The 25,323-nt window shown below is 44.1% G+C and overlaps 1 protein-coding gene across 3 annotated transcripts in view; it reads right to left on the bottom strand.

Annotated features, from left to right (window-relative positions):
- Nucleotides 1-25,323, bottom strand: part of DCLK2 (doublecortin like kinase 2) — a 330,587-nt gene that overhangs the window by 86,883 nt on the left and 218,381 nt on the right. For all 3 annotated transcript variants that reach the window (XR_004539097.1, XM_033940515.1, XM_033940524.1), the window contains 4 exons: nt 19,477-19,549; nt 12,753-12,861; nt 7,320-7,377; nt 532-651 (listed from right to left, as the gene is read on the bottom strand). Coding sequence is in view for 2 of the 3 variants with exons in the window: in XM_033940515.1 (XP_033796406.1) it covers nt 532-651; nt 7,320-7,377; nt 12,753-12,861; nt 19,477-19,549 (360 nt within the window). In the remaining variant the exon portion in view is untranslated. The remainder of the gene's footprint in view (nt 1-531; nt 652-7,319; nt 7,378-12,752; nt 12,862-19,476; nt 19,550-25,323) is intronic.

Genomic DNA, 25,323 nt, shown 5'->3' with positions numbered 1-25,323 from the left:
TTTTTAGCTCTGGCACACTAAATTTATTCAATTTTCTATACCGTTCTACCAAGGGAGCTCAGAAAGGTTTACATTAATTTATTCAGGTACTCAAGCATTTTTCCCTATCTGTCCTGGCGGGCTCACAATCTACTTAATGTAAATGGAGCAAATGTTTTTTGTGGCACATTATAATTAAAATTATAAAATTTAAAAAAAACCCCAACAAATAATTAAATTTGAGAGTTATATTTGTAAAGTTCTTTTAGCTATGTATGGGCAATTGTAACCACGGTGAAACTAAAATAGAATAGAATTGCTAATCAATGCGATGGATGAACTTGTATAGTGCAAATTAACTCAAAACGTGGCTCAACAGTCAACAAACAAACACGCATTTCATCATCCGCTATCTGTAATGGTTCTATTTTTTTCCGATTTAATTTCTATCACAGCTGAAATCCATGTTTGCAAGATAAAAAGATCCAAACTGCAACAAAGCCTCAACTGCTTGCTTGCTCAAGACCAATCTGTGTAAATAAATCATCTTACCTTGACTAACTCCATCACCAAATAAAGTGCTGCTGGAGTGTCTACCTCCTCTACCAGCATGATTATATTAGGATGCTTAACTTGACGTAGGATGGCTACTTCATTCTCAATCAGATGCTCCTGTGTATTAAGAAGGACACAATTGTTACGTAAATTTAGCCAAAAGCCCATCGGAATTAATTATACACAACTTGCATTCTTCTAGAGCGCTTTCACACAACCTGTTATCACATTCCACTGTAAACTTGTTGGAATTAACTGTTTCAGTACTAAGCAGAAAGAATCCCCAGTACTGAAACAAGTCGTGGTTGCTCCTATCCTATGATAATTGTATTTCGGAAGAACAAAAACACTCACTGGCAATACTATACATAACGCAAGCAACTACCATCAGCAGACCTGCCAAGTCTCCCTCTTTTGCAGTTCATCTTCTGCACTCCTGCTGAGGAGCCTCTCCTAACAGCAGCAGGAGAGGCCTTCCTAAAATGTTATCTCCTGCTGTCGCTGATCCCGTGGCATCAGGAAATGACATTTTAGGAAGTCATCTCTGCTGCCGCTGGAAGGAAAGGCTACTGCTGGTGCTGCTGTGGGCAGGGTTGGGAAAAGCGGTGGGTAGAGTTATGGGTGGAAGCGGGCCCTAAAACATCCACTTTGGAGGTCTGCCCCCCTGGCAGCTCTGCATCAGCCAAAGCACCTGATTTAAAAAAGCAAAAGTTGCACTGTGAAAGACCAAAAAAAGGAATTAAACCATTTGACTCTGCCCTATCAGACGCATGTGCATATCTTCCAGTATACATAAAAGGTCTATGTGTACCTTAAGAATACTGCGCATGGGCCTTGCACTGGAAGCTTCACTCTGTCATTTTTCCCGCCCCGTCCCATTCATGTAAGCTGAGCCTTAACCACACAAGCCTCGAACAATTATGATTTTAAAGTGTTTGAGGCTTCTGCAGATGAAGATGGAGCTTGCAGGAATGGGGCAGGGACAGGAAAAGAACTCGTGTGGATGAGATGGGAAAATGAGTTCCTGCAGGGACGGGGAAAAATGTGTCCCCCATGTCATTCTCTAATGCCTAATAAGTGTTTTTTGGCAACTTTTATAAGAGAACTCTGGAGGCAGGCGGGAGGCCGCTGAAAAGCCTGGTTGTGAGTGCTCCTTTGGTGATCTTTGGTAACACCTCTGGAGGCATAAATTTGCTCATGTACTCACCAACAGTATGTGGTTCCAAGGCCTTTGCCTCCCATCTACTGCGTACTATCAATATTCTAATGTATGTTGAACAAGTATTATATATAAAAGAACATAGATGGATCTATAGATTAGCTACGGTGGAACCAGGGGGATTGAATGCAGAGTTAGAATGGCTGTCTTTAATCTGATCAGGCAGTTTGATTGGTGGGCACAGAATCAGCTGATTTATGAGGTTTAAATAGTAGCGGGAAGACGCCGCCATCTTGACACAAAGAATTTAATGAGTCAGCTGGCAATTTGCGGAACTAGTAAGAAGCACTTTTTTAATAAAGTGAAAAATAAAGTAATTTATATAGAACTTAATAGGACATAAAAGATAGCTTTGATACAGCCATGTGAATCATGATTTAAGGGGAGGATTTAAGGGGAGGATCCTTGAAAAAGCTTCGGGCGAAACATGTTTGATTAGCCCTCCCAGGTCGTACCGAAAAACATTTATGATAAATGAAACCCTTTAAATGTCTATAAGCTTGGTTATAAATTGAGTTTAAATAAATATAGTATCTAAATATAATATGAACCTGTGACGAGAGGACACGTGAAGCTTTACCACTATGAGTTATTGTTGTGCAGTGAGTGGTGTCGCTGAGGTCCGGGAAGAAATTGGACTTGGTGAAACATAAATAATTGTTCTTGATTTATTGTCTCCAAGTACACAAAAATAGTAAATATTATCATCTTTGTAAGAACTCTACTGTATGTTGTAGCATTCTATAACTTACAGACAGGTGTTAATTGTGTGCTTTGCCCATTCTCTATCCTGCATTGCCTGCCCACCTTCAAACTATCATTGCATTTGGGTGCCCTTTTATAGAAGGGCACATACTGTAAGTGAATTAGTAAACCATAGAATGGCACATAACTAGATTAGCAATTTATATACATATGAACGCAGAGACGGGCATATATGCTAGTATTCTAGTCATTTGTGTGTGTTCTTGACACTTTCATAGAAACATGACGACAGATAAATAATAATAATAATTATTATTTTTCTATACCAACACCCAAAAAGTTCAGGCGGTTCACAGAATAAAAAGGACTGGACATTCCAGTGATGATACAAAGCACACATAAAAGCAGTACAATATTTCAATAGTGAAAAATACAAAAAGAAACTATGACGTAGTCATCAATCAAGTAACAAATTTTTTGAACAAATAGGTCTTAACCAATTTTCTAAAGGTGTAATAAGATACAGATTGTTGAATCAGATCATCTAACCATACTTGAATGTTACCTGCTTGATAAGCCAAAGATCGATCAAAATATTTTTTTATAAACGACAATTTTTGGGAATAGGAATAGTAAATAAACCAGTATGCCGAGTAGGCCTACTTGAACGGTACCATTCAAAATGAGAGAGGAGATATAGCGGAGCTAATCAAAATAACATCTTATAGCAAATACAAGCTGGAAAGTACTCTAGCTTCCATTGGCAACCAGTGCAGCTGAAGGTATTAAGGGCTGACATGTTCCTGTTTTTTTAATCCGAAAATTAAAATGGACCGCTGTATTTTGGATTAGCCTTAGGGCTCCTTTTATCAAGCCGCCCTAGCGGTTTAATGCCCGTAATACGGCGCGCTAAACCGCTGGCCATGCTAGCCGCTACCGCCTCTCTTGAGCAGGCGGTAGTTTTTAGGCCAGCGCGGGGGTTAACGCGTGATGAAAAGTCGCATGTGTTAACCCCGCTAGCGCGGCTTGATAAAAGGAGCCCTTAATCTTACTAAGACGGTTTTATAAGCTCCCAAATAGATTACATTGCAATAGTCAAGAATAGATAAAATTAATGCTTGAACTAGTAATTTGAAAGAAGGGTCAAAGTATTTTTTGAGGGAACGCAACTTCCATAATGCAAAGAAATATTTCTTTACAAGCATATCAGTATGCTCCCCCAGGGTTATGGTCGAGTATGACTCCTAAAATTTTAAGAGACGAGGCTATTGGATATTCTGCTTGCATTTCTGATAAAATGTTGTAAATCTGCGTGTCATCGCGGATCTTAATTAACTGATGTAAACCGCCTAGAACTCGCTGGGTATGGCAGTATATAAGAATAAAATTATTATTATTATTCTTGTCCTCTTAAACAGAGAGCTTTATCCGTAATTTTATCGTTGGGACTAGCCAAAAATAATCTGGTTTTTTTCCCAGTGTTTAATTTCAATTTAAATTCAATGGTCCATTGTTCAATCTGATTTAGGATAAAAGTAATCTCATTTTTTATTTCAGAGATCCCAGGCCCTCCTTACAGAATTACCTCTTTACTGCTTTTGCTTGTTCTGTGCTGGATATGCCTATAACACGAGGCAACAACAAATTTTTTTTCGGAACCATCTAACAACACAGCACATTTTTCTAAATCAGTTTTTCATGCTGTTTTGAGATCTGCTATTAGTTTTTTTTTTCCAGTCACGTAAACTTTTAAAGTTATGATTAATGTTAGTTTATGAGCATTTTTGCACGTAGGGTTTTAAGAATTGCAGCATCAACTTAAAGAAATGTTGCAGTATCTTCGGTCTAAAGCCAAATAAGCACACGGCATAGCATAATTATACTGGACTGTGCCACTTAGCTACCAATATTTCTTCAAAAATGCTTAGAGTATGATTTCTTTTTGCGAGTTGTGTCTGGATTGTCACGGCACAACATCCAGCAGTAATCGGCCGTCATACTTATTCCAGAAACCTTGGTCGCGACGCTCCATTAACTGAATGTCCTGGTGAAAACGTTCTCCTTGATCGTCACTCACCATACCGAGATTTTCCAGGAAAAAAGTCAGCTTAATGCTGATTCTTGAACTGCTTTAACAGTTTTTCAGCGCTCGACTTTCTTTGTGTTTGATTGCGCTCGACTTTCTTTGTGTTTGTTTGACCCAGCCTTGTATTAACATAGGACTTGTTATCTGTGGATTACAACACTAGTGACCCCTGATGCAGTTGTTTTTATTTGCCAAAACATAGTTCTGTTTCAGATCCACAGTTTGTGTATGTCCTTTATAAATGAGATCTTTTATATCAGTGATTCTTTGTGGAGTATTCATTGTTCGTCCCCACTATTTTTTGTGCGATTTTGAACCTGTGGGTTTTTTGTCCTGTTGGACTTTAGGTGTTTGCCGATTCTTGGGGAGGAATAGGTTTGGGGGGGGGGGGTTTAGGGGTACCAAGTACCATCCCCTTTTCCATACCTTGGTAAAAATGACCCGTGGTCCCCAAGTATTAATAAAAGAGCTTAGGTTCTGCACATTCAATGCTGCCTTCTCATGGATTCTGTGGCTGGTTACAGAGAACCTTGGCTACTGTGGGGTGAGTCCCTCAGCGATCGCCCCACTCTTGAAGAATGGCTTGGCATTTCAGTACAGGTACCTTTTCTTTGCTAGAAAAAATGCACTGGGGAGGAGAATTTTATTGCCAACATTGTTTAGCATTGCCAGCACACAGAGATAATAAAAAGCAGACCGATTTAGTTCATTTTATTATTGTTTCTAAATTCTCTAGGCAGTACACCCCCTTATTATTTGTACCCAGGGTAAACCGCTCCCACGGTATGCTGCTGAAATGAAGTACAAACAGGAAATCAATACAGCTTTTGTCTTCTGTATTTCTCCCTCTCGCCACTAGAGGAGTCTCTTATACCATTGTCAAACCTTACAATGCTCTAACAGATGAAGCCAAGAGTAACACAGAGGAAAGGATTATATTCTCCTAATTTGGAACTATGAAATCTCAATTTTTGGCCTCTATTTTGAAAAGAATAGGTTAACATTTGGCTCAGAAAGGACTGTAATCCCATTATATATATACACATACATACATATATATATAATTGTCACCTTTAATATGTCAACCTACCCAAGGCACTTTACAACAAGCATTACTATTAAGAACATACAAATCAGGGGAAAATGAATCAGGAGAAACAGCTGAATAAAGTAAGACAACGTAAAAGGAAGATTTTGCTATACATCGGCGACCACCACCCAGTATCCCACCAAGATTAAAAAAGGGCATCCGGCTCTTTCCCACTGAGGGGCAGATATTCAAAAGCATACCGTTTTGAGTAAGGCTGGCTGTAGCCAGTCTAGTTTGTGAATTAGTTCAGCCTCCAAGGCACAAAAGGGTTCTCGCTGGCGTTTTCCGATAGCGGTAGCAGCCCCTGAGAATCCTATGCAAATGAGCACTCTGTAATGCACAGCAAGAACGCCCAGGTTTGATGTCTCATAGCTTTACTCCCCTGCCATTCCTGAGCTCCCACATTGTCCCTGGTGGTTCAATGGCCAACCTGATCCCCCCCATCCCGCTGCCCCCGAGCCCTTCAAAAATGGCCTCCAATCCCCCCCTTCCTGCCAAGCTTCACCTTCTCCCCCAAATATCCTTGTGGTCTAGTGGCCGGGCATCCCAGCTCAACAACTCTCCCCCATTTTCCCATGTGGGTCAGAACTATCCCTGTACTGTTTTTCTGAAGAGTGGCAGGACAGATGCCTATTCCTTCCTGCTTCATGGCTTGCCTCTTCAAAATGGCAGTACCCTGCCTCTGCATCCAGGGATTTAATGTGAGGGGCCTAAATACCATACAAGGAGAAAAACTCCTTATATGGTATTTAGGCTCCTCCCAATGCATCCCAGGATGCACCAGACAGGGCACTGCCATTTTGAAGAGTCTCTTCAGAAAAAAAGGTATGAGTATGGGGGGGGGGGCGGTCCTGGCCCACACAGCCAGGTGGAGGGGAGTGTTGTTGAGCTGGGGGCCAGCTCATCCACTACAATACCAGGTGCTCTTTTTTGTGTGTATAAGGGGGATGGAGGTGCCTGGAGAGATCTGATTAGTTACTGGACCACCAGGGCTATTTTTTTGGGGGGGGTGGGTCCACTGGGGGATTTTTTTTAAGGTTGGGGTTCTCTGGATAGTTCTTGTGGGCATCTCTTGGGAAATTCCAACCAATGCTCAAAATAAACAGCGTGCATATAATCTGCATGCTGTCAGGTCAGTGGCATAGTAAAAGGGGGGGGGGGGTGATCCACCTGGGTGGTGTTTTGCTAAGGGCATTGCACCCCTCTTCCTCTCTGACCCCCCTACTCCTCTCCACTTTCCATTTCCACGTACCTTTTTTAATCCCTCAGCACATGGGTACTGCCCGCGTCAGCATCAGCGCTCTCTCTGACATTGCTTCCGAAACCAGCGCCTAGGAATTGATGTCAAAGGGTGAGCAGACACCAACGTGGGCATGTTGCTCACACCGGAGAAGGTTAAAAAAGGAAGCGGAACGGGAAGGGGCACACGCATGGTGCTGGTGGGGGAGCGAAGCAGTGGGTGGGGGAGGGGCACTGCTGCATGCTGTTAGTGTTGAACACTGGTTGTTAAAATTAGACCGGTGTTTCTCTGGTGGTGCAGCTCTACAACTTCAGAGTTTTATACATCCGCCCCCAATTTGTTCAGTTATGTTCATCGTCCTGCCCATGTCCTAGAAATAACACACTTTCAAGATCATCAAGCTTAGCTTCATGAACACTGTCGTTGGGGTCATGTGCTACTGTACCTTTCCACAGCATTTTGCCTTGTCTATAATCTTCAGTGCAAACTCTTTTCCAGATGACCTAAAAACAGAATAAAATTGCTTCACCTGTGCCAGCCTGCTAGAAATCAAGAGAGACGTTCAAAGTAGCTCACAATAGGTAACAAGATCAAAGGCAGTGATGAAAATATTTTCATTTACCATTTCGTATGGTCCCAAACAGGCTGAGCACTTAAACTGGTAAAAATAAAGAGCCCAAAACAAGAAAATAAATAAAAATAATTTAAAAAATGAAAGCAGAAACAGTTCAATTGCAACATATTTAACTTTACATAAGAACATAAGCAATGCCTCTGCTGGGTCAGACCTGAGGTCCATCGTGCCCAGCAGTCCGCTCATGCGGCGGCCCAACAGGTCCTGGACCTGTGCAGTAATCCTCTATCTATACCCCTCTACCCCTTTTTCCAGCAGGAAATTGTCCAATCCTTTCTTGAACCCCAGTACCGTACTCTGCCCTATTACGCTCTCTGGAAGCGCATTCCAGGTGTCCACCACACGTTGGGTAAAGAAGAACTTCCTAGCATTCATTTTGAATCGGTCCTCTTTCAACTTTTCCGAATGCCCTCTTGTTCTTTTATTTTTCGAAAGTTTGAAGAATCTGTCCCTCTCTACTCTCTCTATGCCCTTCATGATCTTGTAAGTCTCTATCATATCCCCTCTAAGTCTCCTCTTCTCCAATTTTTTTTTTTTAAAGGCAGCTCAGCATGACAGCTGTTATCAATCATAGGCTTATTAGAGCTACTAATGATTATGCTTCAAGTACGATCAAAATAGAGTTATCGATTGAGATGTGCCACCGTTAATGGGGCAGGCTTAGAATTACACCTGCTCTCTTCTACTGGAAAAAACTGTATAATGTATTCCTGACTCTACACAAGAGGGCATCAAAGGTTCTTTAGAGAGTAGGACCACAGCAGGCTGCAACCTTTCCATTCATCGTGTAGTCAAGCACAGTGACACTCTCACAGTTTCCTGTTTCTGTCCGGGCAGGATGTGGCAGTGTTGAGACTTCCAAGTTAGGGCCAGGCAGTGGAGGAATCGATCTCGCTGCCCCATTGATACCAGAGCGAGAAGGAAAAGAGATGCAGGGATTACGGGAGCCCAGCCTGGAGAGTACATTGCCCCATTAAAACCAGAAAGAGAGAGAAAGAAAGAAAGAAAGAGAGAGAAAGAAAGAAAGAAAGAAGGAAAGAGAGAGAGAAAGAAAGAGAGAGAGAAAGAAAGAAAGAAAGAGAGAGAGAGAGAGAGAGAAAGAAAGAAAGAGAGAGAGAGAGAAAGAAAGAGAGAGAGAGAGAAAGAAAGAGAGAGAGAGAGAAAGAAAGAGAGAGAGAGAGAAAGAAAGAGAGAGAGAGAGAAAGAAAGAGAGAGAGAGAAAGAAAGAGAGAGAGAGAAAGAAAGAGAGAGAGAAAGAAAGAGAGAGAGAGAGAAAGAAAGAGAGAGAGAAAGAGAAAGAAAGAGTGAGAAAGAGAAAGAAAGAGAGAGAAAGAGAGAGAGAGAGATGTGAGTGGGGTGGGGGGTAGGGTAGGGAAGGAAGGAAAGATGCTGCATATAGGTGAGAGAGGGAAGATTGTTTCTACATGGGATAGAGGGGAGGAAGGGAGGGAATCTATAAAGGGGAGGAGAGGGGCAAGAAAGGGAAAATGTTGCATATGGGGTAGAAGGGAGGGATAGATAATGCATGGAGAGGGGTAGGAGAGGGATAAATGTCAAGGGGATTGTGAAGATCTGCAATGTGACATAATCAGGCTTGAGTAATGGGCATCAACATGGCAGATGAGGTTCAACATGGATAAGTGTAAAGTGATGCATGTAGGTAACAAAATCTCATGCACGAATACAGGATGTTTGGGGCGGTACTTGGAGAGACCTCCCAGGAAAGAGACTTGGGAGTTCTGATTGACAAGTCAATGAAGCCATCCACGCAATGTGCGGCGACGGCAAAAAGGGCGAACAGAATGCTAGGAATGATAAAGAAGGGGATCATAAACCGATCGGAGAAGGTTATCATGTTGCTGTACCGAGCCATGGTGTGCCCTCACCTGGAATACTGCGTCCAGCACTGGTCGCCGTGCATGAAGAAGGACACGGTACTACTCGACTAAGACGGTAAAGGAGCTGGAGGAGTTGCCGTACAGCAAAAGATTAGAGAAACTGGGCCTCTTCTCCCTTGAACAGAGGAGATTGAGAGGGAACATGATCGAAACATTCAAGGTATTTAAGTGAATAGATTTAGTAGATAAGGACAGGTTGTTCACCCTCTCCAAGGTAGGGAGAATGAGAGACCACTCTCTAAAGGTGAAAGGGGATAGATTCCGTACGAACGTAAAGAAGTTTTTCTTCACCCAGAGAGTGGTAGAAAACTGGAACGCTCTTCCAGAGTCTGTCGTAGGAGAAAACACCCTCCAGGGATTCAAGACAAAGTTGGACAAGTTCCTGCTCAACTGGAAAGTACACAGGTGAGGCTGGGCTCATTTAGAGCACTGGTCTTTGACTTAGGCGCCGCCGCATGAACAGACTGCTGGGCACGATGTCAATTCTTATGTTCTTAGGGCATAAGAGTGGAGGGGAGGGAGATATGGTTGAGGAGAGAGGGATAAATGGACATAGGGATGAAGGGGAGGGAGAAATAATGTTGAACATAGAAACATAGAATATGACGGCAGAAAAGGAAGTGAGGAAGGAAGAGGTGGTGGAGGGAGAAACAGTGGAGAGTGGGAGATAGGCAGGGAAATGTTGGACATGGCAGTGAATGCTGCATGGGGGGAGAGAGATGGATTTAGGGCACAACAGGGGAGGGAGAGAGAGAGAGAGAAGTTGGCTATAGGGTGTATGAGAGGGAGGGAGATATACACAGCAGGTGGAGAGGGGAGATGATGGATCCAAGAGCAGAAGGAAATGATGGAAAAATGCAAGCAATGATATAGTAAAGGGGGGGGGGGTGACTGCCCTGGGTGCCATGTTCACGGGGGTGAGGTGGATGGGTGGGGTGGCGCCAGCACCTCTCCACTTCCCTGTGTATCTCTTTAAATGTTCACTGATGCAAGCAGCGTCTTCAACTTGCTGCCTGGGCCGGCCTTAGCTCCCTTTTGAAGTCACGTCTTGGTTGTGGGGCCAGCGCGAGCAGCGGGTGGAAGATACTATGCTTGTGCTGGTGAATATTTCAAGAGGTATGCAGGGGTGCCCAAGCGGGAGGGAGTTGCTTTGGACACGCAGCTCCTGATTGGTGAGGCACCAGGAAGAGGCGGTCAGAGCATACAGCGAGTGATTTCCTTCACTCGCCGGTGCTCCGGCTGCCCTCGTTCTGTCTGCCCTACCTAAAAAACATATTCATGGTTTTTTGACATTCACGGGGGTTCCTGAAATGGAACCCCCGTGAATATCGGAGGAGTACTGTATAGGGACCCTGGCACTGGTCTTAGTGCACAACCACTGGAGCTGCAATCGAATCTCAATCCAGTTATGAGGGATCCTCTGTGTATCCCATGTATTCTTGAAATCCATCACTGTGTTTGTTTTCACAACCTCCTCTGAGAGGACATTTCAGGCGTCCACCACCCTTTCTGTGGAAAAAGTATTTCCTGATGTCGTTTCTTAGTCTACCGTCCTGCAACCTCAACTCATGGTCTCTAAGTTCTACCGCTTCCCAATCTTCGAACACACTGAATATACTCTGGCTATTTTTAGACGTAATATAAAGGGATTAACAGCCCCCCCTTCTCACACTTACTAAAATATCAGCCAAAGGAATGAAAAGTCAAGTCCGAGTCTGGGAATTAAACTGATCTCCTAAGCGACTGTGCAAAGGCTTCCTTTCAATTATATAGGAAGATTTCAAAATGGGAGAACAAAACCTCCTCTGTATCCCTATCAAAACTATATACCACATTCATGTGTTTAAAACTCAGTGGTACACATTGCTAATGAGCCTGATAAAACCCAGATCACTTTTAAATCATGTCTACAAAAGTTTCCATTTAAAAAAAAATAATAGCTTTTCAATGTTAAAAAAGGCCGTTAAGTCTGAAATTTTTAGAGTGAATGTCGATTTTTATTGAACTTTGATAGTTATTCTGATATGAACTTGTAGCATCATTTGAAAAAAAAAATCATTAAGGTGGTATTTGGACAGTTTAAAGGGGTTTTTTTTTTTTCAGACCAGTGATCGAAAGTGACCCAGTACACTAACAGTTTTGTTTGAACTTATAATTTTGAGATCCCTTTCTCCTTTTGAAATAGCATATTACATTTTTCCTAAACCCTTAATTCTCTCCAACTCAGTGGAAGCTGGAAAGAATTATACAAAAGTTCTGAGAATGCTTGTTTACTGAGCTTTGCAAAAAAAAGCACCTTTGGAGATATCTTCTACTGGTAGAGTTTGGGGATTCCAGACTAGAGAATGACACGGGGACAAAGTCTGTCCCCATCCCCACAGGCTCCATCTCTATTCCTGCCCTGTGAGCTCTGTTCTCATTTGCATAAGCTTTGAACACTTATGAGTTTATATTTACATCTTTTCATTAAAGTATAAAAAGGGACAATATTCTGTACAACTGTTTATAAATCACAATTAGAGTCTTCCATTTCGATCTGTTTTTTTGGTACAATCTTCCCAAAGATTCAGTTGTCTGTTTTCACATCATCTGGAAAGGTAAATGGATTGTCTTTCAGATATGGGTATAGAGGAGAACCTAAACTCTATAGTGGATGAACAGGAAATTAATGTTGGAAATGATCCTCGATGCCAGCAATGAAAGATGAACCTGTTGCAGTAACAGTAAGATGCTTAAGCAGTTGGGCACATGATGGAAAGATGTTGCAGATGGTAGGAATCTGATCAGTAGACAAGACTCTTGTTTCCACATCAAAGACAGACATGACACAAATTACATCCAAAAGCAAATTCTGCAGATTATTTTAATCATTGAATTCAGTTGCCAATTGTTTAAGATGTGTTTTTACATATTGATACTAGACTTGAGTTTTTACAGAATAACAGGGGGACAAAGTTTGTCTGTGTCCCTATCCCCACCCTATCCCTGCTGTCCCTGTTCCCGTCCCCATCCTGTGATTAACCGCAGGTTCCTGCTCCCATGCCATTTTCTATCCCAGCCAGCTACCACAGCAGTGTGCCACAGTTGGGTAGGCCTGAATCCATCCAGGCCCACCTGTGGCTACACCACTGCTACAGATGAAACAGCATCAGTCCCTTTGTATTGTGGGATGATAGCTACTGGACTAGTAGACAAAGCACCACATTACTGGCCAGCAAAGTATCTTTTACAGATTTTCTCAAAATGTTGAATTCAAATTATAGTACAAGGACCCTCTCTGCATTTTCCTGATTAAGTTGTGAACTTAGATAAGAAAACACATAGACCCAGCAAACATCATACTCACCGCTCTACGCATTCCTTCACCACGGCAAAATTTCCATCCCCTATCACTTTCCCAACTTTGTACTTCTCAAGAATAAATGATGCACCCAAACACTTATTTCCATTCAAGCCTGAGGAAAGAGCACATTGAAAGCAATAGATAAATAGCTACAACACAGCCTTACAATCAAACATCTTGACTAGGGCTTCTATTTTTATGAGTCTATAAATTGTACATTTAGGTATTAATTTCCCAACTAACGCTGGCTTTTACAAAGTCGTAGTACATGTTTGTTCCACGGGCTGATGAGGTAAATGCTCCGACGTTCATAGAATTCTAATGAGCGTAAGAGCATTTACCTCGCCCGCCCAAGGTAGAAAGCTTTACTGTGGCTTTGTGAAAGGAGCTGTAAGAGTTTAGAATAGATACTGTCACCTATTGTATTAAATATCTACCTCAAGCCACTAGCCAAGCTGATTCTGTCAATGGACACTAAGTTCTATATTTACGTGAATGAAAACAGCTAGTCATACCCACTGAACCTGATTTACCCACAGCTCTCAATAAACCGACTACCTGTCTAACATAAGTTCATGAATGGCCTAAAAACAACAAACTCTACCTGAACCCAAGTAAAGCCAAGCATCTATGGGTCCTTAACATATACCTGACATAAAAATATATTTTGGTAAATATGAATCCCCCCTCAAATCACAATATAGCTAGATTCAACTGTTACTCCAATCCCTAAATCCAAGCAACCTTCAAGAGCTCTTTCCATCATTTGCAAAAACTACATTGCCTCTCTCCTTACATTGAGAAGTCAGGTTGTCTCAGTTGTGCATGCCATGGTAACATCAAGACTAGATTACTAATGCACTCTATACTGGTCTGCTTGCAAAGGGTCTGCATCACCTCCAATTGATTCAGAATGTTGCAGTAAGACTACCAAAAGTTTGTAAGCAATGTGATTACATCACACCAGTTTTGCAATACTGGGCAAAACTTAAAACTCTTTGTTGGATCTTCAAGGCCCTCAAAGGAAATGGTCCAGAGTACTTGAAAAACAGGATCTCCCTCTACATACCTCCAAGGTCACAAACGTCCTTTCCAGGGAGTATCCCTAACCATACCTGGACAATCGAGATGTTTAAATATGTCACAGGCCATATCGAGGTGGAAGAGGATTCTCTTTTTCCTTAAAGGACCCATGGCAACAAGAGGGCATCCGTTGAAAATCAGGGGTGGGAAATTTCATGGCGACACCAGAAAATATTTCTTCACCGAAAGGGTGGTTGATTGCTGGAATAATCTTCCACAACAGTTAATTGAGGCAAGCAGCGTGCCAGATTTTAAGAAAAGATGGGATTGGCACGTGGGATCTCTTCATGGAGGTAGTTAGGGGGTGGGCCATTAGTGTGGGCAGACTAGATGGGCCATGCCCCTTTTCTGACATCATGTTCTATGTTTCTATCTTATTTCACAATAATTGATCCCTTGAGCTGGTAATCACTAGCTTTTAACTTTTGTTAATTCTACTCAATTCGTAGCATCTTTTAATCTTTGTAAACCACATAGAACTTAACGGTCCTGTGGTATATGAACTGTTATTATTCTCTGAAGGTCATCACACGATATGATACTTATCAGTGAGCCCCCGCACTCAAAAATTCACTCCATCAACTTTCGCTTACTAGAAGACTTATCTCTACCTTTAGGAAGCAGCTGAAAGCTTGTCTCTTCAGCCAGGCCTTTAATGGAAGAAGTAACTAACTTGCTACACACACACACACGAGGAGTGGCACCGGCTACACCATACCATAGCAGGACATGTTTATCCACTCCTACCCTAACTGAGAATTCTCAAGCACCATTCTGACCTCATATGCAATTTTAAATTAGTCCTCTTATTTTCTTACTCCTGATACTCTGTCTTATCTGTCGCTATCTTCCATCTTTGCTAACCCCCTATGCTGTCTATTAAAATGTTTTAGCAAGACTGTGGAACAGAAGATCGGATGTACCAGTTTGTAGTTTAATAAGTGTCCAAATAACTTAAAAACAATCTTAAGAACAATCCACAAAGGGTGTATACCACTGTATTGTAAACCGTGTTCCACCTGAGATTTCAGGTGTGCTACGGCATGCTGGGAAGGAAGAGAGTGGCACATCCTGGCGAGAGGCACATCCTGTAGGCAATCAGCCGGCGCCAGTGCCTCGCCTTCTCTCCACGTGTCTTCTCTGCCAGCATCCCCCCCACTGGCGGCTAAGGGCCCGTCTGGAGGGCCTTTGTGTAAACATAGAAACATAGAAGATGACGGCAGAAAAGGGCTACAGCCCATCAAGTCTGCCCACTCTGCTTACCCACCCCCTGTCTATGCCCTATTGACCCAATTTCCTTATCTTGACCCTCGTAGGGATCCCACATGGGTATCCCATTTATTCTTAAAGTCTGGCACGCTGTCTGCCTCGATCACCTGCACTGGAAGCTTGTTCCAATGATCAACCACTCTCTCTGTGAAGAAATACTTTCTGGTGTCGCTATGAAATTTTCTGCCCCTGAGTTTGAGCGGGTGCCCTCTTGTGGCCGAGGGTCCCTTGAGAAAGAAAATATCATCTTCCACTTCGACACGTCCCGTGAGGTACTTAAATGTTTCGATCATGTCTCCCCTCTCCCTACGTTCCTCAAGAGTGTAGAGCTGCAATTTGTTCAGTCTCTCTTCGTATGAGAGACCCTTGAGCCCCGAGATCATCCTGGTGGCCGTCCGTTGAACCGATTCAATTCTGCGCACATCTTTACTGTAATGTGGCCTCCAGAATTGCACACAGTACTCCAGATGAGGTCTCACCATGGCCCTGTACAACGGCATTATGACTTCAGGCTTTCGGCTGATGAAACTTCTATTGATACAACCCAATATCTGCCTTGCCTTAGATGAAGCCTTCTCCACTTGATTGGCAGTTTTCATGTCTGCACTGATGATTACTCCTAAATCTCGTTCTGCTGAAGTCCTAGTTAAAGTTTCTCCGTTCAAGAAGTACGTCCTGCATGGATTTCCGCTTCCGAGGTGCATGACCTTACATTTCTTAGCATTGAAGCCTAGCTGCCAGGTTGAGGACCAACTTTCCAATGTAAGCAGGTCCTGCGCCATATAATTCTGTAAACTGCATTCACTTACTATATTACATAGTTTGGTGTCATCGGAGAAGTGTTATTTTACCTTGAAGCCCTTGAGTCAGATCCCCTATGAATATGATGAAAAGGAGTGGACCCAGGACCGAGCCCTGCGGCAATCCACTGGTCACCTCCGATGTTTTAGAGAGGGTACCATTAACCACCACCCTCTGAAGTCTGCCACTCAGCCAATCATTGACCCATGCAGTTAGTGTCTCTCCTAACCCCATCGATTCCATCTTGCTTAGCAGCCTGCAGTGTGGGACACTGTCAAAAGCTTTACTGAAGTCCAAAGACTCTCCCAAGTCCAACTTTCTTGTTACCCAGTCAAAGAAGCTGATGCGATTGGATTGGCAGGACTTACCCTTGGTGAATCCATGCTGACTGGGATCCCGAAGATTCCCTTCATTCAAGATCGTGTCCAATTTGCTTTTAATTAGTGTTTCCATGAGTTTGCACACTATTGATGTGAGACTCACCGGTCTATAATTCGCAGCCTCTGCCCTGCAACCCTTTTTATGCAGAGGAACGACATTAGCTAATTTCCAGTCCAGGGGAACTTTCCCCTTACTTAGGGAGAGATTGAATAGCTCAGCCAACGGTTTCGCCAGGACATCGCTCAATTCTCTGAGCCCTCTTGGGTGCAAATTGTCTGGTCCCATGGCTTTGTTCACCTTGAGTCTTGCCAGTTCACTGTAAACTTCACCTGGTGTGAACTCAAAATTCTGAAACGGGTCTTCTGTGCTTTGTGTTGCCTTCAACTGCGGACCGTGTCCCGGTGCCTCACAGGTGAAGACTGAGCAGAAGTATTCATTCAGTAGTTCGGCTTTATCGGAATTTGCTTCCACGGAACTTCCGTCCGGTCTTCTAAGGCGTACTATCCCGCCTGTGTTCCTTTTTCTGTCACTAATATACCTGAAGAAGGATTTGTCCCCCTTTTTAATGTTTTTTGCCAGAATTTCTTCCACTCGAAGTTTTGCCTCCCTAACTGCCATTTTGACCGCTGTAGACCTGGTCCTATATTCTACTTTTGCCTCTCTTTTCTCCGTGCGCTTGTAGGAGAGAAACACTTTTTTCTTCTCCTTAATGAGGTGCGAGATCTCCGCGGTGAACCATTGGGGTTTATTGTTTCTTTGTCGTTTATTTACTGATTTTATAAAGCGGCTAGTTGCTTCATGTATGGTTGATTTCAGTGTTAACCACTTAGCTTCTACATCATCGGTCTCCGCTTGGTTCTGCAGCGTCTGATGGACGAAATCTCCCATGCGTGTGAAGTCTGTGCCCCGGAAATTGAGTACCTTTGTTTTCGTGTTTGATCTAGGGAAGCCTTTCCTAAGGTTGAACCATACTATGTTGTGGTCGCTGGAGGCTAGCATATCTCCTACTGAGACCTCCGAGACGCTTTCCCCGTTGGTGAGTACCAGGTCGAGGATCGCCTGGGCCCTAGAGGGCTCCGTTACCATTTGTTTGAGACATGCTCCCTTTATGGAGGTTAAGAGCCTCCTGCTACCGCTGGTTGTAGCTGAAAATGAGTTCCAGTCTGCATCAGGCATATTGAAGTCCCCTAGCAGTACAGCTTCTCCTCGTAGAGTGATATTCTCTATGTCTTCAATTAATTCTGCGTCCATGTCTTCCAGTTGTCTTGGGGGTCTGTATACCACACCTAGATACAGGCATTTTTCTCTGCCTCTTGCCAGGTTTACCCAGAGGGACTCCCCGGTGTACTTGACATCTGTGATCCTGGTGGTTTTGATGTCCTCTTTAATGTATAGAGCTACCCCCCCTCCTAACCTGCCCTCTCTGTCCTGACGAAGTAGATTGTAGCCCAGTATAGCCATATCCCACCCATGTGAGTCCGTGAACCAAGTTTCAGATATTGCCACCACTTCTAGGTCGGCATTCCTTATTTCAGCCTCCAATTCTAGAATTTTGTTACCTAAACTGTGTGCATTGACATACATGGCCCTCCATGTCTTGTGTTTGCTAAGTCCCTGTGAGGCGTATCCTATCCGTGTCGGTGTGACTCCCAAAGAACTGTTTGCAATGTGGGTACTTACCTTGGACATGGAAGCGGAGTTTCGACTCACCTCATCAGGATAATTCCTTTCTGCACTAATATGTGAATGGGTACCCTCCCCCGACTTACCTAGTTTAAAGCCCTGTGAAGCAGGCGGGCTAGTCGGTGTCCGAAGACGTTCTTACCCCTACTGGTCAGATGGAGTCCGTCTGGTCCCTGAAGTCCTTGTAGCGCTTCCCCATGGTTTAGGAATCCGAAGTTCATATCCCGGCACCATCCCTGTAGCCACTCGTTTGTCCTCAGGATACGTACGCGTGGACATCGACGTGATGATATCACGCAAGCGCATGACATCATTAAGTCAACATCCACGCACTTCTGGATGCCTTGAGCTGCGGCTACTACGTTTAGCGTGCCGCCACCTGACAAAGTTTGCGGGACACTGGCGTATACAGTCACCAGTGACCCACAAGATAAAAACCAAATAATGTATACAATACAAATGTCACACAAGAAACAAAATGAAGACCCAATATTCCACAGTGAGAGACGTGAACTCGCAGGCCTTGAGCATGTGCAGATGCTCAAGGCCCAGCAGAAGAGGAGGACGATCTTCGGGCACCGGCACCAAGCACAGGACATGCCAGTGCCAGTGCCCAGATGACTGTAAGAAGCGGCGGGGGGAGGGGGGGGTGCTGGATCGTGTCGGGGGGGGGGGTGCCGGATCACGTCGGGGGGGGGGGACGGATCACGGGGGGGAGGGTGCTGGATCGCGGGGGGCACTCAAAATCGAACCATGCTCGGTTTCCGAGGTGCCGATTTTGCAAATGTTTTGCTCATCTTGCAAAATACTCGCATACCAGTGCACTCGTAAACTGAGGTACCACTGTATAAGTCTATAGTACATATGTGATAGTCCAACTAGACCCTACACGGTCCGTGTTTCGGTGAACACGCCTTCCTCAGGGGTCCTAAAGGGGACTGAGGTAAAATGAAATAAAAATAATAATAAGTTATAAATGGCAAGGTCACATTTGGCACATTTTTCATCTTTTGGTCAAGTTTAGCCATCAACTTGCCATATATTATTTATTATTTTTATTCCATTTTATCACATATGTACTATAGACTTATACTTGTATTTTAATGTTTTTATTACGAAGAGCGAATAATAATCAGCTTTCAGAACATCTACATCCACACTCTTGTTTTTATCGTTACAATACAAATGACTCAACACCGGCCGTGTTTCGGCAAAATGAAATGCCTTCCTTAGGGGTCTCGTAGGGTCCTTGGCTGTCTTAAATATAAAAAAAAAAATGAGTAAGTCACAAAAAAAATCCAAGCTCCTGATTGCTGTAGCCCACCTTTACTACAGGAAGAGGCGGTCAGAGCAAACTGCGAATTCACGGGGGAACACTGTATTAGAACTATTTGTACTGCTGCAATTGTCTATTGCTTATGTATGACGACTTCTTGCTGCACACTACCTTGCGTGAATTCCTTCAAAAAGGCAGTAAATAAAGCCTAATAAATAAAAAAAATAAACATACCTTCTGGGCTAAAGCACTGGAGAGGTTCAGGCATGCCATTCACATTTGAAGTTGATCCGCCATGTAGAGGAAGCTACAGAAATAAGCATGATATAAATTGTGTTAGTAAACAGAGCTAGGTTTTCCTCTTGCCATCTACTACAGAAAGGCAGTAAATCAAATCCATGACCCTTTACTATTGTGTTTCCCCCAAAATAAGACCTACCCTGAAAATAAGCTCTAGCATGATTTTCGGAGTAGGTCTTAATATAAACCCTACCCCCAAAAAATAAGCCCTAGTTCAAGCGCTGGATTCGCAGACAGGAGCGCTTCCCCCGTGCACCCTCCCTCCCCCCCCCCCCGCTGACCCTTCCATCTCTTCCTCCCCATGCCGACCGCATCGCGGCAACAATCTAAACATGCTGGTTCGTGCCTTCTCCCGCCAGGGCATTTCTCTGCCACATCACTGATGATGTAACCAGCAACGCGGCACAGCAATACCCCGGTGGTCAAAGGCTCGAAGCCACCCAGTTAAATTGCTGCTGTGACATTTCCGTATGGAAGAAGATAATGGTATGTCGGTCTCGAGGTTGGCGTGGGGAGGGAGAGATGGAAGGGGAGGGAGAGATGGAAGGATCGGGGGAGTCGGCTGCGTGGAGGGGGGGGAATAGAAAGATGCTGTGGGTTTGTGATTGGGCATTGTTTCTCCGAAAATAAGACCTAGTGGGTTTTTTGGGCACAAAATTAATATGAGACAGTGTCTTATTTTCAGGAAACAGGGTGCGTAACCCAGTAGTGTAATAAAAAAAGGGGGGGGGGGTCCACCCAAGGCACTGTCTTGGTGAGGGTTCAGGCACTCATCCTCCTCTTTGCCCCATTGCCTTGGTTGCGTGCCGCTTCCTTTCCCCTGTACCTCTGTAATGTTCCTGGTGCATGCCGCAACCCCCAATCTGCTGTCGTGCCAGCGTCGGCTCTTCCTCCGACATCCCTTATTGGACCCGAGACTAGGAAGTGACGTTGGAGGAAGACCGATGCTGGCGCAACAACAGCTTGGGGGGGTTGCTGCTCATGCCAAGAATGTTACAGAGATACGGGAGAGGGAAGTGGCAGGAGGGGGCGGGGAAGGAGCGCTTGGAGTTGGGGGGAGGGCGCTACTGCCCCAGGCGCTTCTCACTTTCACTACGCCACTGATCTAACCAAATGAGTTTCAATAATTTGCCAAAATTAGAATGGCAAAAGGATAAGAAGGGTCATTTTATAAACAGGTCACTTAGCATCTATGGCAGGTTATTCACATAGATTCCCTTTTAAAATTACTATAACTACTGTGTTTCCTGAAAATAAGCCTTAGCACAATTTCTTAGGTAGTTCTTAATATAAGCTCTACTTCCAAAAATAAGTCCTAGTCGCCGGCAGCAGCAGCAGCACTTTCTCCCCCCCACCCCCGACCCATCTCTCCCTCCCATCCGAACTGCGAGACCGAAATAAATACCTTATAGAAATCTGGCAGCGTCGACAGCAATCTAGACAGGCTGCTTCGTGGCCTTCTATCGCCCGGGCGTTCCTCTGCCATGTTGCTGATGATGTCCGAGCGATAGAAGGCCGCTAAGCAGCCTGTCTAGATTGCTGCCCAACGCTGCTGGATTGTTATAAGGTATTTATTTCGGTCTCATGGTTGGGATTGGAGGGAGAGATGGGTCGGCGGGGGGAGGGGGTGTGCACGCGGCGGGGGAATAGAAAGATGCTACACGGGGGGGGAATGAGAGGGAGGGATAGAAGCTACAAGGGTTCTGTTGCAACAACGGATGGGAGGGAGGGATAGAAAGATACTACACAAGGGAATGGGTGAGAGGGGAGGAAAGGTGCACCTGTGGGGGAGAGGAAGGAAATAGGGTATAGGAGAGAAAGGGAGAGATGATCATTGTACATGAAAAAAAATAAGACATCCCCGAAAATAAGACCTAGTGCTTTTTTTGGGCCCAAAATTAATATGACAGTGTCTTATTTTCAGGGAAACACGGTATGTGCATGCTTTCTTTTAAAATTATACCCATGGGAAGCAAATATGCACATAGTTATACCATTCTGAGGCACAGCAACTCACCATTTCCCTCAGATTCTATATATGGAACTCAAAACTAGGTACCAGGCAAAGAGGGGCATACTTATTAATTTGCTTTCAAGCTAATTAATTGTTACTATCGATTTATTGCAGTCAAATACTACAGTTAATAGGAATTATTAATTATTTGCCTGCTTGCCTAAACCCTCTAGTGTAGAACTCGACAGGGAGGAATGGCTAGGGGCAGTCCAAACAAATTAAGTGTGGAGTTATTGAACAGTCAAAAAACTCGGATATTGTGAAAACCCAATAGATTTAATAAACACTTTCACAAAAAAAAAACAGATGTGTAATGTCTGGTGGATACCCACAGCGCTTTTTAGACTTAATCCCAATATGCAATTTGAAAAAACAGAGGAAAAAGCCTCAGACTGAGGCCCTCTCACCACCACAAAAAGTGGTTAAAGGTGGTTAGGCATTAACCTCACTGGCAAAAAACCCTCTATTTTATTGCAGACAGATAAAAAGCCTTATACGGTGCCGTTTACGCTATTGTGCTTAAAGATAGAAGAAAAATTATCTTTCCAGTTATCTTCTGTTTGATCGGTACACCACCAGACATTACACATCTGTTTTTTGTGAAAGTGTTTATTAGAGTTATTGAACAGTGCCATTTCCATGCCCGAGTGCTAAGAGTGAAGTGATGGCATTTATACAACCGAAGCCTGGAACAAACATAAAGATGATCAGAAGAAATGTCACAAGGCGGTGAGGGATGCAAAACAGGAATATGAGGAAAAAATAGCCCAGGAGGCCAAAAACTTCAAGCCCTTCTTTGAAAGGGAAAAAACCTGCAAAAGAGGCAGTCGGACCCTTGGACGACCAGGGAAGAAAAGGGTACATCAAGGAAGATAAACAAATCGCAGACAAACTAAATTCCTTCTTTGCGTCCGTCTTTACGAAGGAGGACACCTCAACAATACCTGAAGCGGAGAAAGTGTTTGCAGGAGAAATAGAAGACAGCCTCACCACAGTTGAAGTGGACTTAGACCAGATATACTATCAGATCGACAAACTTAAAAGTGACAAATCCCCTGGACCGGATGGAATTCACCCGAGAGTCTTAAAGGAATTGAAGGTTGAAATCGGAGAGTTATTGCAAAAACTTGCAAACCTGACAATCAGAACTGGACAGATACCGGACGACTGGAGGATAGCGAACGTCACCCCAATTTTCAAAAAATGATCAAGAGGGGAACCGGGCAACTATAGGCCTGTGAGTCTTACGTCTGTCCCCGGCAAGATGGTTGAAGCAATGATCAAGGATAGCATGGTCCGGCACTTGGACGCACACGACTTGATGAAACCCAGTCAACACGGATTCAGGAAAGGGAAATCATGTTTGACGAATTTACTCCAATTTTTTGAGACCGTGAACGAGCAAATTGATAGTGGGAAGCCGGTGGACATAATATACTTGGACTTCCAGAAAGCGTTCGACAAAGTTCCACATGAAAGACTTCTCAGGAAACTACAAAGCCATGGCATAGAGGGGGATATACAAAGATGGATAGGCAAATGGCTGGAAAACCGAAAGCAGAGAGTGGGCATAAATGGGAAGTTCTCCGACTGGGAGAAAGTGACTAGTGGTGTACCCCAGGGCTCGGTACTTGGGCCGATCCTTTTTAATATTTATATCAATGATCTGGAGGAAGGAACATCCAGTGAGATCATCAAGTTTGCAGACGATACAAAACTATGCCGGGCGATCAGATCGCATGAGGATAGAGAGAAACTCCAGAGCGACTTGTGTCGGTTAGAAACATGGGCGGAGAAATGGCAGATGAAGTTCAATGTGGAGAAATGCAAGGTAATGCATTTAGGAAATAAGAATAAGGAATACGAGTATACAATGTCAGGTGCAACTCTGGGGAAGAGTGAACAAGAAAAGGACCTGGGTGTACTGATAGATAGGACCCTGAAGCCGTCGGCACAATGCGCGGCAGCGACAAAGAAGGCAAATAGAATGTTGGGCATGATAAAGAAAGGAATCTCGAGTAAATCGGAGAAAGTTATAATGCCGCTTTATAGGGCAATGGTCAGACCCCACTTGGAATACTGCGTCCAACATTGGTCTCCCTACCTAAAGAAGGATATAAAACTGCTGGAGAGGGTGCAGAGACGAGCAACAAAACTGGTGAAGGGTATGGAAAAACTGGAATACGAGGACAGACTTATAACACTAGGATTATTCTCCCTTGAGAAAAGGAGACTGCGTGGGGATATGATCGAGACCTTCAAAATACTGAAAGGAATCGACAAAATAGAGCAGAGAAGATTATTTACGTTGTCCAATTTGACACGGACTAGAGGACATGTAATGAAGCTAAGGGGGGACAGGTTCAGGACTAATGTCAGGAAGTTCTGCTTCACTCAGAGAGTGGTTGACACCTGGAATGCCCTCCCTGATGAGATTATTGCGGAATCGACCGTCCTAGGCTTCAAGAGCAAACTAGATGCATATCTCCTTAAGAGAGGCATGTAAGGATATGGTGGACTATAAATTATGACAGGTGTACACCTGGCAGGGCCTCCGCGTGTGCGGATCGCCGGACTTGATGGACCGAAGGTCTGATCCGGAGATGGCATTTCTTATGTTCTTATGTTCTTATGTTCTATACCAAGTTTGGGACCGGAAATGGGCCCTAAGAGCTATTTTATAAACATCAAAGCTATCTGCTGGACTAAGACAGTCATAGAGTTTTCAGAGAGAAACCCCCTCACCCATCCTTTCAGGGCCGTATTCTCTAAACTCACTGTGCCCTTAACAATGGTCGTTAAACCGGTTCCAGCTGGTTTTACATGCTAATATTTTACCGGCCAATTATCAGAACAGTTCACTGTGGTCTTTTCCGAGCTTCCAATTAGTTTCCGACTCTGCCGTGCAAATGTACTACAATGGGCTCATCAATATTTAAACAAGCACTCCAGGCAATTCTTTATCATTGCCGGGTGATTCTGTAACATCGTTGTGCTACATTTGCAGGCAAAATTTTCCAGCAGGGTCTGAGCCGTCATAGCCTTACTTTCTGGTCAGTGCCTCAGTGCTGATTGGCTCAGCCATTTATAGGAAAGTAAGACTTGCCAGACCAGACCCCTTCCTCTCTCCCTGACAAAAAAAATAAGACCCCCAACACCCCCCACCTTTAAATCGAAGGATGGTAGGAGGAATGTCCAGTCCTTCCCAATGCCGGGGTCCGACCCCCCCCTGCATTTTAAATTGAAGGACAGCAGGAGGGATGTCTACTCCCTCCCGCCATCAGGTCCCCAACCCCCAACAACCTCCCTGATAGCCCCCGCACTTTAAACTGAGGGAAGAATGCCTATTCCCTCCTGTCATCCCATCCATCATCCACCCTTCTTTCTCCCCCTTCCATCCAGCATCTGCCCATCTTTCCCCCCTTTCAGCCCAGCATCTGCTTCATTTCTCTTTCTCCACCTTCTATTCTGCCCCATCTTTCTCTTTCCTCCCTTCCATCCGCATCCTCCCCCTCTCCTCCCTTCCATTCAATGTCTTCCACCCCTCTCCTTTTCTTTACATCCATCATCTGTCTTTTTCTCTCTCCCCAGGAATTCCAGCTTGTCTTATCTTTCCCCTTTCATCCAGTGTGTCTGATCCCTCCCCCTTTCTATCTACAGTCTGTCTCCTCTCACCTCCTACATCCAGTATCTACCCCCTCCCACCTGACACCTCAGCCGCTGCCAGACTGATGCAAAGCCTTCCCTCCGATGTCAGCCCCAAACTA

This window comes from Geotrypetes seraphini, chromosome 1 (assembly GCF_902459505.1).
Source record: "Geotrypetes seraphini chromosome 1, aGeoSer1.1, whole genome shotgun sequence".
Taxonomy (NCBI): domain Eukaryota; kingdom Metazoa; phylum Chordata; class Amphibia; order Gymnophiona; family Dermophiidae; genus Geotrypetes; species Geotrypetes seraphini.
This window is presented reverse-complemented; position numbering and strand designations above follow the sequence as displayed.